The following is an 18,470-nucleotide window of genomic DNA, read 5'->3' as shown; positions in this document are numbered from 1 at the left end:
ATGTGGAGGGTGATCTGGGACAGCAGAGTGGCAAAGGAGAACAGTGGCTGAGGCAGCTGCTGCCTCTGTTGCTTTGGTGGAAGCAGCCAATTGACATTTGCTGACAGAGCATGCAACCCTAGCAGTGTGAAAGGGACATGGCTGATAGGTACCACACAAATGACTGCATTCTGTGTGGCTAATGCTTGAATTTGTTGTCTTAAAGCTCTGGTGACCTGCCAGCCAGATGAATTTCAGTGTGGCGATGGGACCTGTATCCATGGAGCAAAGCAGTGTGACAAAGTGCACGACTGTCCTGACAAAAGTGATGAGGCCGGCTGTGTCCAAGGTGGGTACAGGTGCTCCTCTTATTCCATGGGTTGAATCTGCCAGGACTGTGTGGCCTCTGGAAAGGGAAGAGGCCTGTGCTGCTCCTCTGGACTGTGCCAAGCTGCTTCCTGTACAGTTTCAAGCCATTCTGGCAGTGGGATTGCTTGGGAAAGATAATTGCTGACCAGGCAGACTGCATGACTTGAAAAGTTCTTTGCATGATGCTCAGGCTCAATGTTCATTTGCTTAATCCTATCCCATTTCTAATGGCACCCTCCTGAGCTTTATGTCAGCCTGTTTGTTGTCACAAGCCTCATCTAACTTAGTTGCTTTCCTCTCTTGCCCAACATGACAGAGTCAGCATGTGAAAGTCCCAGCAAGTTTCAGTGTAAGAGTGGAGAGTGCATTGACGGAGGCAAAGTGTGCGATTCACATAGAGACTGCAGGGACTGGTCTGACGAGCCTCTGAAAGAATGTGGTACAGTACTTGCCTTCTACGTGTTGCTCCTGTTGTAACTGCTTCCCCTCTCCTCCATCTGGTGCTCACAGCTTTGAGTGTAACCACATGTAGCTGCTAATGCTATTTCTCACTCTGCTCCTCTTTCCTTGCCTTTATTCTCTCATCACCCTTCATATGAATATAATTAGTAGCTTAGTCTGATCATCTGTAAATCTGAACTGTGCCCTTCTCCACTCAGTTTTTATTCTTGGAGGGATGTATGAACTGAGCACGGGACTAGGAATGAGGAATTCCCCCTCTCCCCAAATACTAGTGTCCTCCCCAATACAGACCAGTGTATTTAGTCTCATTGCCTAAATTATATTTGAATTCTAAGATGACGATAACACCACAAAAATACAGCATTGGGAACGTGCTCTGAATGTCCCCATGTAGAGTGGCAGCAACCCCTGAGAGAGGACTTCAGCCATTTCTGGATGTAGTGGTTTTAGTTGTACATGTTGTTGCTGCTTCCCTCAGCAGTGCTAGCAGGCTGCTCCCTGCAGCATCCTGCCAGCTCTGGGCTGTGGGAATGCCAGGAGTCTGGACTGTTGGAGCCAGGGGAACTGAGCTCAGGCCACAGAGCCATGCCCTTCTCTATAGGACATCCCTCTCTTGCCTTTCCCACTAGCCCAATCTGCATTACTCAAATACATTTGTTGTTTTCCCCAGTGCAGGGAATCCAACAGGCATCTCTTTCCAGGATATCATAGAGCTCAGTGGCTGCCCCTTAAATAACTCCTGTTCAGGAAGAACTGTCAGTCTCTCCCTATTTTAGACCAGGAACAGTGTGTGCATGCCTAGTGAAGATGCTCCTGCCTAATGCTTCCAGTGTGCCCTTGATTTTTCCACTAATCCACGTCTCCCTGTTTCTCTGAGTGGGTGTTGCAGTTGTCTTTCTGTGGAGGTCTCCCAACAAAACTAGCAGCCTGGTTTGTCATAAGAGACTGGGCAGTGGCACAGCTGGGCTGATTCTCAACCCAGTGGTTGTGATGCCATGATTGGTGCAGCCCTGGGTTGGCAGTGAGGTGTTGTCTGAGTTGGGAAGCAGAGAAGAGCCCTCGAGGGAAGGTGTTTCCTGAAGGGTTGAGTGCTGTGGATTGCTGTTGATTGTAATGCCCCACACAGGTTATCCCCAGAGGAGGCAGAGGTGCAGGACACACTCCTCAACTCAGTGTGTCTGTCTGGCCATGCTGAACTCTGCAGTGCCCTCTGAGAGTCCCCCTGAAAAGCACTGCAGAAGGCAGGACAACATTGGCTATTTTAGTCAGACAGGGAATATAGTTTAGGTGAAGTTTAGGTAAAGAGCAGCAGCTACCCAGGGTCCTCCTGCCTGGCTCCACCTTAGCTCCTTTTGAGAAGTGCAGCAAGTGAACCAGCACTTGATTTACAGCCCCTAAATCCATTCCACAGCACCTCAGAAACCAAGGGACTTACCTGAGTGAGAGTTTGCTTGTTAATCCAAAGAGTCTTTGTGGTATTTTGCAGAGAGCAGTTGTGCATGATGACCCAATTTACTACAGAACTGTGAAAGTGTAGGAATAGGAGATTTCTGTCCATAAATGTCACTGAACAGTGACAACACACAGTGGCACTGTGAACACCTTCTTGGAACCTGGTGAACTTGCTCCATTGATTATGTATTGGTATCTCTATATGTACCTGCTAGGAAGGTGAAAGTATCCCGGAGCTGAATGGATTCCTTCTGGCATGGTATTTTCTCCATTTTACTGACTTAATTGAATTATGGTTGTTTCCATTTTCTTCCAAAAGCAATGGTTTAATGGCTCTGCTGTGCTGCTCACTTGCAGTGTGCAAGGAAGCAAGAAGTAAAAGATAAATTAATAATTTGCTTTAAATTGCAATATAGACTGGAGCAAATCAGTTTTCCTTGTTCTGGTGAGTCCACTATCCCTGAAATTCCACAGCAGTTGTCCTTAAGGAGAGAACTTTCTCTTGACCTCTTGGAAGTCAATTACAACAAGAAAAAATGTTTTCTCTGACAGAAAATCAGCATTTCTCAACCTCTCATTCAGTTCTACTTTCAAGGATCCATTTATTCTGTTTTTCATTTCCACACTTGAGAGCAGGATTAGAGATGTGGCCTTGGATTAGAAAAGGCCCCAGGACAGGATGGGGGCTGTTGCTTCATGAATTGCTCACTGGGGCTGCTGGGGGCTGCCAGCAAAGACTGTTGCGGGGAACGTGTTTGTGGGCGGACTGTATTTCAGTGCTAATGGAGTATCTCTGACAGACTGCACTTCAGTGTTTCCTGGAATTTTTCACATAGATCATTCCTTGGAGCTAGATGGGAAAATAGTACAGTATTTCAAAATAGCTGGCCCCTGGGAGATGAGAGTCCCCCAGCATGAATTATTAAAGCTCAGAGAGACTGTTCAGAAAAGTCAACAAAACCAGCGCATGGGGAAGGAGGAGTATGCTGGAGAGAGCCCTTAGGTCCCTTGGAAGTTTCTCACATGTGGCAGAACAGCTCAAAGCAGCAGCTCTCTGATGGGATGAGATGCAGAGACTCACATATGCTGTATCCCCAGGGCTCCCCATTCATTCAGCCACTAGCTTTGAGTCCAAATGATCCCCCAGCATTGGTTTGGAATAATAAAGAACAAGAAAGTGATACAGTGGAGGCTTCCTGTCTCTGAAGGCACTTGTGCTCTATAGGGCCTGTCCCAAAACTGATAGAGATGGGAAAATTTCTGAGGAAATCTCTTAATTTAATTCAATCTCACAAGTAAAAGCCCCCATTTGTCATAGGTGATCTGTGTATCCCCTGCAGGTATTAATGAATGCTCAGTGAACAACGGTGGCTGCTCACACATATGCAAAGATTTGAAGATTGGTTACGAGTGTGAATGCCCGCCTGGATACAAGCTTCTGGATAAAAAAACTTGTGGAGGTAATTGACATGCAAACAGCAGTCCCTTGTGTTTCACCATAGAGAGACGTGATTATATTCACTTGAGCATTGCTCCATCACAGATGGTTTGATTTCAAGTTATTGATGGGTTTCAAACACTCCTTTCAGACATAGATGAATGTGAGAATCCAGACGCTTGTAGCCAGATCTGCATTAATTACAAGGGAGACTACAAATGTGAGTGCTACGAAGGATACGAGATGGACACCCTGTCCAAGAACTGCAAAGCTGTAGGTAAGACAGCGCCACAGGCACTAAAACTCTGCTTGCTCAACAGCACAACTCCGATAAGAAAACACACTGGCAGGGCTGAGGGGGGGAATGGAAACAAAAAGAAACACATAAAGCAAGCAAAGACATTTCACTGAGAGCAGCACAGAGCTGCTGCAGCAATAGCAGATGCGTCTCTAGGCAAGAACTACTGATCATGCAGATCAGAATATTTTAACAGTGTACAGAGCAAGACTGCATTCACTTCTTGGATGTTTGAAGCTGAAACTAGAAAAGAAAGTCTCTTGACAGGTGTTATTGAAAACAGTGCAGCAAAAACATTTAGTGGTAGTAGAAAACATCCTGATTAAAACAGGGTAGCTGAGCCACCCCTCCACCCTCCAAGCTGTAAGTCACCAAAATCTGGCCCAGGATTTTGCTCTGGAATGAACTGAAGATGAGGCCATTACCCAGAGTTTTGCTTGTGGCTTAGCAGAACAGGCCATCCAAGCGCCAGCATGTGTCCAGGGAACACAGGGGTCCCTGTGGGTGACAGCCCTGCCTCTGGGGCAAGTTTCCGCTTGCTTCCAGTGTAGTGTAAAGCTTCTGTACAAACACAGTTATCAGTGACTGATAGTTCCATTTTTGTTTGAGAAATGAAAGCTTGGGATAGCTGCTGAAGTGATAAATGTGCTGATTTTCTGTGGTAGGCAAGAGCCCATACCTGATCTTCACCAATCGCCATGAGGTCCGTAAAATAGACCTGGTGAAAAGGGACTATTCCCGTATCATTCCCATGCTGAAGAACGTGGTGGCACTGGATGTGGAGGTATCAACAAACAGAATATATTGGTGTGACTTGTTCTACCGAAAAATCTACAGGTAAGGGGCAAGAGGAGGATGTGTGTGTTGGTCCCTTCCTGAAGCTGCATTCCGTCTGTATCCCCTAAAGCAGTCCAGAGAGCAGTGCAGGGTACAGGGCACCTGGGGGCTTTTCTTCCCTGACAGGATTACCTGTTGTGGCCCAGACTTGGTAATTTTTTTTAATTGATAAAGACATCAGAGGCTTATGCAGTTACCTCTTTGATTATACAGGGTGAGTTTTCATCAATGGCAAATCCTGCTGCACTCAAGCAGTTAAATGTAGGCTCTTGTTTCCTGAACCATGGATACTGCAAAGCAGGGCCGAGGCTGCTGCCACACTGTGAGTGTTGTATGGGAGGACCTGGCATCTGGAAGCACAAAGCAGGCAAATGGTGGGAGCAAGGAGGCAGCAACACAGACACAAGCTGCTGCCCACTGCAGTATCTGGTAGACAGGATTTAAATTCACAGCACCTGACCACAGTATACTTTCTGTAACTCTCATTCTCACTCCTCCTTCAGCTATTTTTATAGCATCCATCACAGTTATTATGTGCTGGGGCTTGCAAGTGTGCTTAGCCAAAAGAGCATTTCACTTATGTGCTGAAAATCCCCCATGTGTATTCTGTTTTGCACAGCTATTGCAGCTTCTGCAGTGGTCTGCTCTGGATTTCAGCTAATGATCAGGCACAGGCTGACTGGTGTGAGGGTTTCTACAGGCTCTGGTTGCTCCCATGCCCTGCAGGGATATTTGCCCAGGCTGTGCTGGGTATTGACCACCAGTAGCTGGGCAGGTACCCTGAGGGGCCTGTGAGGCTCTGAAAGTGGGGGGATGGTTCAGAAGAAAGCTGTCAGCACTTACTGGGTCTGTCTGGGCAAGGGGTGTGTTCATACACAGAGAATTATCCAAGACACTGCTCCTGCAGCTCTCCAACAGCAAATATGCTGGGAGTTCCTGGGAACAAGCAGCCTGTGGTTGAGGCTATTACAAGGTGAAAACTGGGGTACAGAAGTGCCTTCCCAGATCCTGTCCTGTTGAGGTGATGTCTCCTTTGGGGTGTCAGATCTTTTACAATATTTAGTTACTGGGAGAATTTAAATGTCACCTGTACTTGAGCCCTTCCATTGTGGAAGCTATGGGAGCCTCTTGGCTTTCCCTCCTGTGCAGGCACAGGCAGGAAGCAGGGAACAACTATTCCACTGACAAGGGATTACTTGGCCTGGAGCTGTGCACTGAGAGCATGAGGTGCTTGTCATTCTGAAATACTGGAATCCTGGAGCAGTGTGCTGGTCACCCAGACTGATTCTGCATGGCCATTCCATCCCTTACTGCAGACTGAAAAACTATGAGGAATTCCTGAGTTTCAGTTCCAAGGCTCTAATCTGATATTGGAAAACTCAGCTCCCATACAATTCACCTTCTCATTCCATGGGCAAAGACAGGATGGGCAGTGAAGAGAGGATGTGAAGCATCTTACAATTTCAAATGTTTGGGGTGAGGGGCAGAAACTTCCTGCTGTTTTATAACTGCTTTAAGATGTACTGAGTTATTCTAAGAGCCAGACTAAGCTTCTGCAAACACTGATGCAAACTCAGAATAACTAATTTCAGTTCACTCAGCAGAATTGATATTGAGAGCAGAATCAGCCTGTGTGGTTGTGGGAGCAACATTCCAGTTATTTATGAAACATCCATGTGGAGTCTGCTGCCTTTCAGTATCATTTTGAAAGATTTTGAGGCTGCCACTAATATTTAGTGAACATTTTGTTTGTATCTAGTGAAATCACTTGCCAAATTAATGCAGCTTCATGAATTCCTTTGATGAATCATAATTATCTACACAGTTCCTAATTCTGCGGTACATTTAAGCACATTTATTGCATGCTCAGTTCAACTCTGTTTAGCAGAGCCCTGGAGATTATATTTTTAATGTCCATAAATCCTACAAATCAGTGCTGTTGAAGCTAACACGCCTGAAGTCAAATGTTTTCCTGAATTGTGCAGTTATAGCAGGAAGCAGGTAGAACAATGAAATGAATAGTTCCCTACTGTGGAAATGCTGCTGTATGGGAATGGGGAAATAAGAGGCTGCAGGAGAAAGCAGCAGGTTGCAGCAGCACCATAAGGGTTCCTGGGCCAGCTCTGGGAGCCGTGTGGGAGCCCTGTGACCTCCTGTCCCTGCAGCGCCTACATCGACAAAGCCAGTGACACGGCTGAGCAGGAGATCCTGATCGACAGCCAGCTCAACTCCCCTGAGGGACTGGCCATTGACTGGGTCCACAAGAACATCTACTGGACAGACTCTGGAAACAAGACCATCTCAGTGGCCACTGCAGATGGGAGCCGGAGGAGGACACTTTTCAACAGTGACCTCAGTGAGCCCAGAGCCATCGCTGTGGATCCTACACAGAGGTGGGTGTGAACACCACAAACACCACTTTGCCAACACAGACATTCCAGTTAACTTCTTGCCCCTCTGACAAACTTGGGATAGTTTCATCTCACCAGGACTTCATGCCTTTTAAGATATACCGTGCAGTGGGAGTGTATTTAACTAAATCTTGGCAAGATCCCTGCTGTTAAAGACCGTTCAGGGCCAGTTCCTGTGTTCAGTGGGCCTGAGCTGGTCCTGGCACAGAGGCTGTGCTGGGAAATAAAGTCTATCTGACTTGTGTTCGGGCTATTTGGGTGAGTGAATGCCGGGTACCTAACAGGTATGGCAGGAGAGTTTTCAGGGGTTAGTTACTAGGGTGAGATGCTGCATTCTGGGTGCAAGTTTTGTGGCAGATTACCCAGTGGGAGAACTGCATGTGCTTCCACCAGCAGAATTAGCTGCTATATAAAGGAGAGAACCTTAGGGCACCTCCTACTGCAATCAGCAGTGCAGGTTTCTTAACTGGAGTCCAGGTTATTCCTTTCTTACCTCTGCCTCTCTCAGGTTCATGTATTGGTCTGACTGGGGAGACAAAGCCAAGATTGAGAAGGCTGGTCTGAACGGCGTGGGGCGGCAGGTGCTGGTCACCGACAACATCGAGTGGCCAAACGGCATCACACTTGGTAAGTGTCCAGGCCAGAGCTACAGCACCACTGGGGATGAAGGAAATCTGGCTTTGAGCATTTACAATTTTGTTTGCCTGCTTAACAGTAAAGGCATCTGCACACGCAGATCCTAAACTGATCTGTCACTACCGCTCACAAACATGAGTTCCCGTATTTCAGTAGCACAAACAGGAAGTCTTGCTGCAGTCAGAATCTCATACTCCAGAAGCCTTGAGTTGCCTATAATTGTGCCTTAAAGGAAAAGGAAATTTTGGGGGAGGATGCAGAGCTGTGAAGCTTCAGAAGTCTGAAAAGCATCTGAATCCTTGCTGTTAAATGTCTCTGTACTTGGGTCTGTCTCAGGAACAGTGTAAGGATCCTGCCCCATACTGATGAATGATGCACAGTATCAGGGAAAGGGACAGGACCTGCAGAACCCATTCCCTGCCTGCCCAGCTGCTCAGGGTGAGGGAACCCATCACAGGGCTGTGGTGGTTCTCACTGCCACACCAAGCAGCAGAGAGGGAAGGAGGTTTTGTGGAGCAGCAGGGAACATCCTGCTCTGTGTGTTTAACACTGTGCAGCTGTGAGGTTCTGTGCTTGGCTTTGAAAATGCTGGCTGTGGCAAGGATGGAGGAGGAAATGCTGCTGCCATTATATACTGCTGAAGTGCTATTGCTATGAACAAATAGTGTTATCATTTAGTAATTAAGAAATTAATTAATTGTTTAATTATATAACCTTGTTTTGTTGGCTCTCATCCACTTGCATTCTGTTCAGTTAATCTCAGCCAAAATGAGGGAATTTGCTCCAGAAAGAGAAATGTAGTGCTTAGCATTCCAAATAATACTGGATCCTTTCTTCCAACTTACCTGCACCCTCCCCAAACCTGGCTGGTTGTAGTAGGGTTGTCCCCACCAGAAGATTCCCCCAGCCTGCAGCATAAGAAGGGTTTCTGGGGCCAGGATTCTTATTCATTGAAAATGTGTGAATTTCACATCTCCCTCAGAGAGGAGTTTCATTGAAATCTTAGTAGTTGTTCTCCAGCCTCAAGGCCTGAACCTTGGGAAGAATGAAGCTTCTCACTCAGGCACTGATGGAGAGAATCTGGGAAGCCCAAACTGCTGCTCCTCTGCTGCTCCTGGTTACAAAAGAACCTCATAGTACAAGGCTGTCAGTCAGGCATTCCTCCCCTACACACACAGCAGAATGTTCCTGCTTTTTAATCTTATTTATAGGGTCTTATCCCAGCATATCTGGGCACTGATTCAAAAACAGAACTAGTGTTAAAAAAAAAAAAAGAGGCCCCAATAATAAAGAGATTAGTCATGCTGCCAGCAGGAAAAACATGCTGGGCAAAAGCAAAAGAGTTGCAAGAGCTGTGTGTAATTTTGTTTCATTGTGTTTTATTTTCCAGATTTGCTGAATCAGCGTCTCTACTGGGTAGACTCCAAATTGCATTCGCTGTCCTGCATTGATTTCAATGGCAGCAACAGAAAAGTTCTGATCTCCTCTGTGGATGATCTGAGCCATCCTTTTGGCTTGGCAGTGTTTGAGGTAAGAGTGGAAAATGGATGTAGAACAGACTGGAGCCTGTAAGAGGTCTCTGAGCTCCTCTTGATTAAAAGCTCTGCCTTTTGCACAGCACAGACCTCAGTGAGGGCAGTTGCTGCTATAGAAACCGATTAACCTCGTGTGGGTTCAGCAGGGAAATTGGTTTTTAAAGCTCTTAATCAAGAGCAAAGTGTTACTTCATGCTTTTACCCAATGCAGCACCAGTGCATTAAATGATGCGGGGACCAAAGGCTTCAACTTTGGCACTCAGTGTAGGTAAGTTATAGCAGAGAAAGGTCCAATTGGCTTCTGGCTCAGGAAAACCCTCATCCTTAAATCCCTTATTCCGCCTATGTGAAGTGTGTGATCTGGGCATCTAACTTTGGGCATAGGTTTCTCCAGGTCATTGTTGATGTTTAGTGCTATCCCCATCAGCAGCATTTGGAAGGATCTCTTAGGTTATTTCACCTCTCTCCATCCTTCCTGGTATGAATGGCTGGGTAGAGTAACAGACAACCCTTTTGCTTTTGCTAAGCTGCCCTTGTTGTCCAGCAGTGTAGCTTTCCTTACTGAAATACACACAGGTTTAGGAGGCAGCAGCACACACGGATGACCAAGCAGTTAAACTGTTTGGCAACTGTGATTCCTGGGTACCTCTTCCACCAGTAGTTCTGTATCTTCAGTCATAGTATGCCATGCAAAATACAGTAATATAAAAGAGAAATAGGTGCTCAGCTTCCAGGTGTGCTCTAGGCACTGGCCTCTTCACAGATACCTGATTAATGCAGGTCTTACCTTGGGAAGGGAGAAAAAAAATCAGCAAGGTAACAAATGTTTGTAGTATGGAGTGTGGCCCTTTCCTCATGATCTACTACAGCTTACAAAAAAAAAGTAGTTCAGAAACAGCATGGATGCAACTTGTTTGTACCACATTTCTGCTCCCTCACCTATGAGTTTGTAAACTCATAGGAGTGCTGGGCTTTTGAACGTTGCCAAAACAGAAAAAAGCTGCAGACAGAAGTAGCGTGAACAGAAGGTGGCCCAAGGCAGGAACATGGTGCACTTTGTGACTGCTGGAGTTTAATCCAACTCGAGTAGGACTGGAGCAGCCAGGTCAGGAATCTGCATTCCCTGCAGGACAGAGTGTTCTGGACTGACCTGGAGAACGAAGCGATCTTCAGCGCAAACAGGCTCAATGGCTTGGACATCTCCATTCTGGCAGAGAATCTCAATAATCCTCATGACATTGTGGTGTTTCACGAATTAAAGCAGCCCAAAGGTAAGAGGTGTCCTCAGGATGTCATGGCCCTGAATCAGGTTTGTTTGAGCTGGCAAATGAAATGCTCCCTGATGGTTCTTGATGAGAGAGAATGCACAGGTAATAATGGGAAATCAATGCCTAATGTTTGAAGTTCCTGCATAATTAATTCAGCAGCAGCATTTATTGAAGAATCTGCAATTTGCTAATAGCTGTTTAATTAGCATCTTTGATAACAGTGAGTTACTCTTGTCACTGTGATGCATCCCATTCATTATGTCTTTGGGAAGTTTTTATAGCACTTTGCAAGGTTCCACTCCACCATACAAACTGTAAAGATGCTTAAGTAGCTTGATAAGTTAAGGTAGGAAGTGGGAGAAGGTATTTTCAGAGGATATTTCTTCGCCAAGAGCAAGAAATAAATAATTAGAAAAATAACTTGTCTTTTCTTCCATCCTGGAACAGCTCCAGATTCCTGTGAGCTCAGCCCCCAGCCAAACGGAGGCTGTGACTACTTGTGTCTTCCTGCACCTCAGATCTCTCCCCATTCCCCTAAGTACACGTGTGCCTGTCCTGACAATATGTGGCTGGGTCCTGACATGAAAAAATGCTACAAAGGTAAATACAATCACATCTCCATTTAACTGTCCCAAGGACATCATACAGTGAATATATTTCATGATGGTGAAAACACAAACACCAACTTCTGTATTCCACTCCTTGCTGCCCTCTGAGCAGAGCAGCACTGTGATGTTCTTTGCTGAAAGTTTGCTTATTTTGGAAAGCTTAACCAGAAAAAGATACAGCAGGAAGGGAGGAAGAAAGGGCTAGGGACCAGCACTGAAAGTGTGAACAGTCAATAAACCATTAAATTTTATTGCTCATATATTGATACATTGATTATGTAATCTATGTATGCAATATATATTATATATATTTAGATATCTATATATCTATCTATAGATAGATACCAGAGCTGGAGAGGTGATAGTTGTTGTTGATAATATCCTGAAGAGATGAGTGGCTTCATTGTAGTTTTTCCTAACATGCACTGAGTTCCTAGTAAAAATTCAGAATCTTAGGAGGTTCTAAAAAACCCCTAAGTTTGTGAACTTCTTAGCTACCTTCAATACAGAGTGCTTTTTTATTAGTATTAATTAATCAAGGTTGATGTCAGGAAATAATTTCTGTAGCTTTAGGCAGAGAACTGTCAAGAGTACCTGAGAAATAGAATGGGAATTTGCTTTCTGCCTCTCTTCATTAAACCTGAGTCCTTCCCAGATTTATATCACCATTTATGATTTGTTTGGTGTACTTGCTTTAACCAAATTTCATTGTTGCACTTGGTTTTCAGATCTTCCAACCACTGCACCTCCTGAAGTGGTTTCCACAAGCACAGTGTCCCGTGCTGATGGCACCACGACCATCACCACTGTCCCTGGCAGTGCCAATGACACCACTGAAGTCGTCCCCAAAGCTGTACCAGAAGCTACAATCACCATCCCAAGTCTTCATTTACCTTCTACCACATCCATCCTGATAGATTCTGAGATGACCACTGGAAACAGCAATTTATCACAGCACTGTAAGAGAATAAGATTCCTTTCCTTCTGTATCACAACTCATGCACTGGTGGGAGAGCCAACCTAATGTCTGAGTTGCAGGGGGGTCGGGTGCAGGCACACCCTGGTGCACAGCAGGAGACACCAGCCCCTCTGCAGACACCTGGCTTACGATGGCTGCTGTCATTCCAGACACTTGGCATGTCAAGGAACTTGTATCAGCTTTTATCCAAGGTATATGAACACTCTGAGAGTTCACATCAGCCCTTGCCTTGTGCCCAGTACTGGCTCATCCCAGCTCCAGTGCTGCAGACAGTAGAATGGATGATTCTGCAGGTGCTTCACCTATTTTTACTGTTTAATTATTAATGTGATCCAGCACAAATTCTGGGTGAAAAAATTCCTCGCATGCATCTTTAGTGCTGCTGGACATGTGGAATCACTGTAGCCCAAGACGAGCTGCTCTGGTTTGTGTGACCGTGCTTGGCATGTTAATGTGGCCTCATCATGACACAGGTTTGAAGTTTTGCATTATTTATCAGAAGAGCATCCCAGTGGAGAGCAGTAACAGACTCTCCTCAATGGAACACCAGCCTCCATCTCAGAGCTAACAGGCAATCCCTCCAGGTCCTGCTGCCAAGGCAAAGCAGAAAGGCTGAACTGCTGTTCAAAAAAAAAAAAAATCTAGTCCAGAGAGGAGATTCTGCTCTGAAAGACCTCAAACAGCCATGTATTGCCATGTATGTTTAAAAACAGTGAAATGCTGTTTTCCCCCAAATGTTTCACTGTTTCCATTACATCCGGAAAGCAGCAATACACCACCCTGGCTGCAGAACTGTGCTGCATGGGGAAAGCACAGCCCATTGGCTAAAATGCATTCAGTTCTCTTTGTGCAAGTTTCTCTCAAATACAATAATTACTTTTTTAATAAGCCATGGAAGCAAGGTGCTTTTATTGTCCACTTTGGAAATAGTCTGGCTTGTTATTAAGTAAATAACTATGTAATGGCACAGCCTACCACAGGGAGATATTGGTGTATCAAAAGAAAAAGTACAGTTAGTTCCTCCTCTTGCAACTCCTGATATTTTAGGAAAAGTATATTTTCTCTACTGATACCCTATATGAGAGCTCAGGGCAAACATTTTGAAGTATAAAACTGGAAACATTATATTGAATTTTTTTAAATTATATTTTCCTGTAATTGCTTTTTTCTCTTTTAAGTACACTATTGAGTTTTGGGACCATTCTTGCATGCTGGGGCAGGTTGCAGAAATGAGGGATAGATGTGTTCACTAACTCCTTAACTGTAAATAATAAAAAAAGAAAAAATTAAACAGAGAAGCTGTGCAGATGGCTTTTGAACTAAGTCATTAATTGTGTCAGTACTAGAAAGTGTTCTGCTGTGGATTTTTAGGAGCACTATTCACCATCCCCTGATCCATGCATGGCATTTCCATTAAAGGTCAGGTTTTTAAAACTGACCTCCGTTTTTGTGTGTGAAAATTGGAGGCCCAAGCAGAGTCACCCATTTCTGGCCAGAGCTACTCTGCAGCCCTGGACAGAGCGTGTCCCTTCACTGGCCTTGAGCTCTGGGTGTCCCTGTCCCCCAACGAGGCAGCAGCACTGCAGGGACCTCATTCCTCAGGAGGAGCAGCTCAGCTCAGCCCACATCTGTGTGCACTGCTCAGTGGCACCACAATCATTTTATTATGAAACTTTTTGTAAATTCTTGAATTGCAAAAGCTTTCTGATGGGCAGAACAGCACAGGTGCTAGCAGAAAATATTGTTTAAAATCAGCAAATGAGTTAAATGATCAGAACACTTCTGTAATTACAGATGCAAATGATGATGAAGGCTTCGGTTCAACTGTGACAGCAGCTGTGATTGGAATTGTCATTCCTGTGGGTAAGGACATTGGATTTAACCTTTGAAAGAGATCACGCCAAAATGCAATACCAAAATACTGTATTTAGCACAGTAAATACACTTTTCCAGCTGTCAGGGATGGGGTGGGAAAGAGTACAGGAACTGCTGAATTGGAGAAAAGCAGCCCAGCTTTGAGAAAATGTTATGAGGATGGCTGCCAGCACAGGAACAGCCCAGGAGATCCGTGCCTGCCTAACAGCACTTTCTCTCCCCTCTCCTCAGTGGTCATTGGTTTGCTGTGCATGGGGGGATACCTCATCTGGAGAAACTGGAAACGGAAGAATACTAAAAGCATGAATTTTGATAATCCAGTTTATAGGAAGACAACAGAAGAGGAAGATGAAGATGAAATCCACATTGGGCGAACTGCCCAAATTGGACACGTGTACCCAGCAGTAAGTACCTGAGGAGATGCTGAGGGACAGGATTAATTCTGTTGGGAGTTTTCCAATACAGAATTTGGATTAGTGTTGCATATTTGCCAAATAATGACAAAAAACAGAACTTCTTTAGTATCACTGATTAGGCAGAAGCCTAAACTTCTGGCGGTCCATCAGTTGTCTTAGAATTTAGTGCTCTGGATCAGATACTCTGTACAAAAGAAGAATAATTGGCCTAATCAAGATACCAATCTAACAAATGTGAAGTTCCCTCGAGAGCTACCTCAGGATGGGACAGGTGATTACTGGATCCTTACTGGATTCCATTATATCTGTGCTTAGGCTGCTAGCAAGTGCCCAGACTATCCTAAGGATAAACTGAATTTCTCTACAAACCAGGGAGAATATTTTTTCTATAGTAACAGTATAAAGAAAAGTCACATTCCTCACAAGGAGGAATGAGTGAGGTTCTGCAAGAAGATAAAGAAAAGGATCCTCTGTCAGAGCAGCATCCCTGGGGAGAGGAGCACTGGCAGGTATAGGTTCATTATATTTTTCAAAGAGAGCAGGAAGATCCAGAGTAATGAGAGAAGGCAATAGAGCTCCTTTAGGTAGGCAGGTGGGTGGAAAACTGTTGTCTAAAGGTCCCTCACAAGATCACACTGAAGAAAGTGCCATCCCTTACAAGGAATTTTGTCCAACATACATTGGCAGGAAACCTCCCAGCACCTCTTTAATAACACTTGAGTGAGTGATCTCATTTGGAGGAAAAAAAAAAAAAAAAAAATCACTATCTAGAACAGACCTGTCACCAATACAGTAGGGACAGCCATGAGAGTCCTAACAAGAAATATAAGTTAGCACCAGTATCACAGTTCACAAAAGTGTGTTTTTTCCCTCCCCAGCGTGTAGCATTAAGCTTAGAAGATGATGGGTTGCCATGAGGATGAAGATGCTGCTCCAGTCATGTGAACACTGAACAAATCTCCTTTGGGTCACAGAACGTTCTTCTTCTTCTTGATGTTATTTATGTTGCAGAAGGGTAACCACAAAGTTATAATGAACTGCAAACATCCAAAGGATGTGAGAGTTTCGTATGTATAATCTTTTATACACATTTTAACTTGTTGCACTACCCATTTGTGATAGTGAATAAGCAACAGCTGAGCTACTAACTCAATGTACATAACCAGCCAGGCTGAAGGTTCAGTAGCTATTGCGTTATTTTAAGACTATATTTATAGATATTTTGTAAATATGTTGAATATGCTTTGTGGCTATCCATCAACATAAGTAAAATAAATTCTGTACAGGCAGTTTAGAAATATTTATTAACAAAATCTGGATTATAAGATCTGTTCTGTAAATATAGTAGAGGGGTGAGAGTATTTATTTTTTGTATGTTTGGCTTGCTGTGCATAGATTATCTGTGTATATATCTATCTGGACAAGATAGATATATAGGCATATAAATATATACATATATATAAAAATATATACATATATTTTAAAACTACTAGCCTGCATTTATGAAAATTAGGGATAATTGAATTTTTACAGGATGTTTGAGAAGTTTGCTTTGAAATCTAAAGACACTATGTAAGAAAAAGCTGTAGTGTAAGATAGCTGACCAATGAAGCACTCTATAGCAAATTGTTCCTGACTTCCATCCTGGCTCTTAAGGGCTGCTTTTACATTTTCCAGTCTATCCATGAAGAATCCATGCAGTGCATTTAACTGGAGAGCTTTTGCCTCCAGCATTTCAGTCAGCAGAAACTTCTACAGCACCCAGGGCTTTTGTGTTGTATTGTTGCTTTTTTACAGCTTGGTACAAATCTGATTTTTGTTTGTTTGTTTCTAAATGTAAATCTAAATGCTTTTCCACTCTGGGAATCTTGCATCTCTTAAATCAGCTCAGAATTAACAGAAACCAAGATTTAGCCATATATTTCCACACTCCCAAGTGAGCACTCTCCCTGGTTCATCAGGAAGACAACACAATAACAAAAGTCACTTCCATCCCTCCTTGTCCTTGACTCCTGCTCATACTGATAAAAAAATCCAATTTTAGGAGCTGCTGTAGCACACACAGAATTCTTCCACAGTCCTGCCCATGGAATAAGCTGCTATATGGCAGGTCTCCCAGAGCACAGAGAACTGGGCAAGGAGGCCAGAGCAGGTTAAAAACTCCCAGCCTTTCCAGTGTCTTTAGCTGGGTCATCCTGCACATGGCAGAAAAAACACCTGTTTTTTCTCATCTCATTCTATAGGATTTCCTGGGAATTCTGTGGGAAATGAATGCACTTACCTCCCTGAACTGTACCAAATCCTAGAGAAATCTTCCTCATGTTTTTATGTCAGTCCAAGCTTTTGTATTTGAGTGAGTAGAAGAAGCTCAGGCTGAGTAGGTTTGGGAATTTTTTTTTCCTTTTGTCTTTTCTTTCTTTTAGAATAAATTTACAGAGTAATGTGAGCTGGAAGCTGGTTCTTGACTAAGAGAAGGAAAAAAGTGTCTAAAACCCTGGTATGCATTACAGACATAATACATACTCTCAAATGCCTCACGGCCTGCATAGACAATACAGAAGTAATCAAGCATCCTTCTATTCCAAATTTTAGATTTTAAGGCAGTGACAAAACGAGTGAGATATTCCACTATTGTTTTAAGGTATGATGCTCTCTTTCTACAAATCCATGCACTGTGTGCATGAAGAAAAAAAGCTGAGAAAGGCTGTATGTGATAACACTGTAACTAACAGACGAATGTAAATATATATGAAAGTTCTACAATTTTGATACTTTTTTAAGAACACACAAACCTGTACAAACCACATGTAAAAGGCTGCAGGTTTTTTCAAACCATTGTATATGAACTCAATGTGCAGTGCTGATTTCAACCTTTACAGATTTATAACTACTGAGAAGTCAAACACCAAATTCGTTTTTTAAGAAATTAATTATTTTAAATAATGGCTCAGATTGGTAGGGTGATATTTAACATTGTAATAATTTCTGCTCTATCTTGTCATACTGAAGTTCTGTTAGAGTAAATTCTTGCTTGGTGCCTTTTGTGTTTCAGTTCTTACTTTCTGGACAAAAGGCCCAGGGAGGAGGGGTGGGGGGGCTCTGTGTAACACTTGCTGTACTGGAAACCAAATGAACACGTTTGTAAAACAGTGCACTGTTTCTATAGAAAGATTAAATTTTTTTATCTGGGATTACCGAACTAATTACTTTATGCTGTGTGAAAGGGGACTGTATCGTATTTTGGTCTGAGTTTTCCCCAACTCCTAATTGCCCAAATCCAGAGTGGAACTTGGGAGCAGTGCTGTGTAATGCAGCTGTCACAACAGCAGCACTGGGGACAGTTCATATCCCACAACAGAGCACTTTGTTCTGAATTGTCTTTTTCTGCCATGTTGGTTTTGGTCATCTGCAAATCACATGGAAAACAGTACCAGCTTCATTTCCTTGAGCTGAACAATTCCATCCATGAAGTAACTGAGTAAAACCTCCTGTGGGACACCAGTACTTACCCAGTGTGAGAAAATGTCCCAGAACTGAACAGTGCCCACAACACAACTAGTGGAGTTTTTAACCTGAACTATTACATGCTTGACTATTCAACAGCTAACTCCAAACAAGTCAGTTGCTTCTTTGAGGTCTTGGTAAAACACCTACAGAACTGCAAAATTCCTTAGAGCCACACTTATGCCATCTTGAAAAAAAGACAGAAATACTACTGTTCTTGGAAGCTTTAAGAGGCAGGCTCAACTTCTTTTAAACATACAAACAATCCCTCCCATGAAAATAAAGCTGGAAAAATGTTCACTGCACTGAAAGTATGACAATAGTTTTGGCTGGACACGTAAGTGACTCAGAACTAAACACTGTTAGCTTGCTCTCTCTTCACTGTCTCTTGAAAATATGAAAT

General features: G+C 43.7%; 1 protein-coding gene across 4 annotated transcripts in view; it reads left to right on the top strand.

The window, feature by feature from the left end:
• LRP8 (LDL receptor related protein 8) overlaps positions 1 to 17,754 on the top strand; it is a 224,769-nt gene extending 207,015 nt beyond the window's left edge. For 3 of the 4 annotated variants that reach the window (XM_079313700.1, XM_079313699.1, XM_079313697.1), the window contains 14 exons: positions 206 to 328; positions 665 to 787; positions 3,603 to 3,722; positions 3,852 to 3,977; positions 4,664 to 4,835; positions 7,001 to 7,228; positions 7,755 to 7,873; positions 9,273 to 9,412; positions 10,547 to 10,688; positions 11,133 to 11,285; positions 12,022 to 12,252; positions 14,067 to 14,135; positions 14,379 to 14,551; positions 15,442 to 17,754. In XM_079313700.1, coding sequence (XP_079169826.1) covers positions 206 to 328; positions 665 to 787; positions 3,603 to 3,722; positions 3,852 to 3,977; positions 4,664 to 4,835; positions 7,001 to 7,228; positions 7,755 to 7,873; positions 9,273 to 9,412; positions 10,547 to 10,688; positions 11,133 to 11,285; positions 12,022 to 12,252; positions 14,067 to 14,135; positions 14,379 to 14,551; positions 15,442 to 15,480 — 1,958 coding nt within the window. In that variant the 3' untranslated portion in view covers positions 15,481 to 17,754. The remainder of the gene's footprint in view (positions 1 to 205; positions 329 to 664; positions 788 to 3,602; positions 3,723 to 3,851; positions 3,978 to 4,663; positions 4,836 to 7,000; positions 7,229 to 7,754; positions 7,874 to 9,272; positions 9,413 to 10,546; positions 10,689 to 11,132; positions 11,286 to 12,021; positions 12,253 to 14,066; positions 14,136 to 14,378; positions 14,552 to 15,441) is intronic. The other variant, XM_079313698.1, reaches the window with a different exon arrangement.
• The last annotated feature ends 716 nt before the right edge of the window (positions 17,755 to 18,470 follow it).

The sequence above is a fragment of the Erithacus rubecula genome, assembly GCF_903797595.1.
Source record: "Erithacus rubecula genome assembly, chromosome: 10".
NCBI classification, from domain to species: domain Eukaryota; kingdom Metazoa; phylum Chordata; class Aves; order Passeriformes; family Muscicapidae; genus Erithacus; species Erithacus rubecula.
This window is presented reverse-complemented; position numbering and strand designations above follow the sequence as displayed.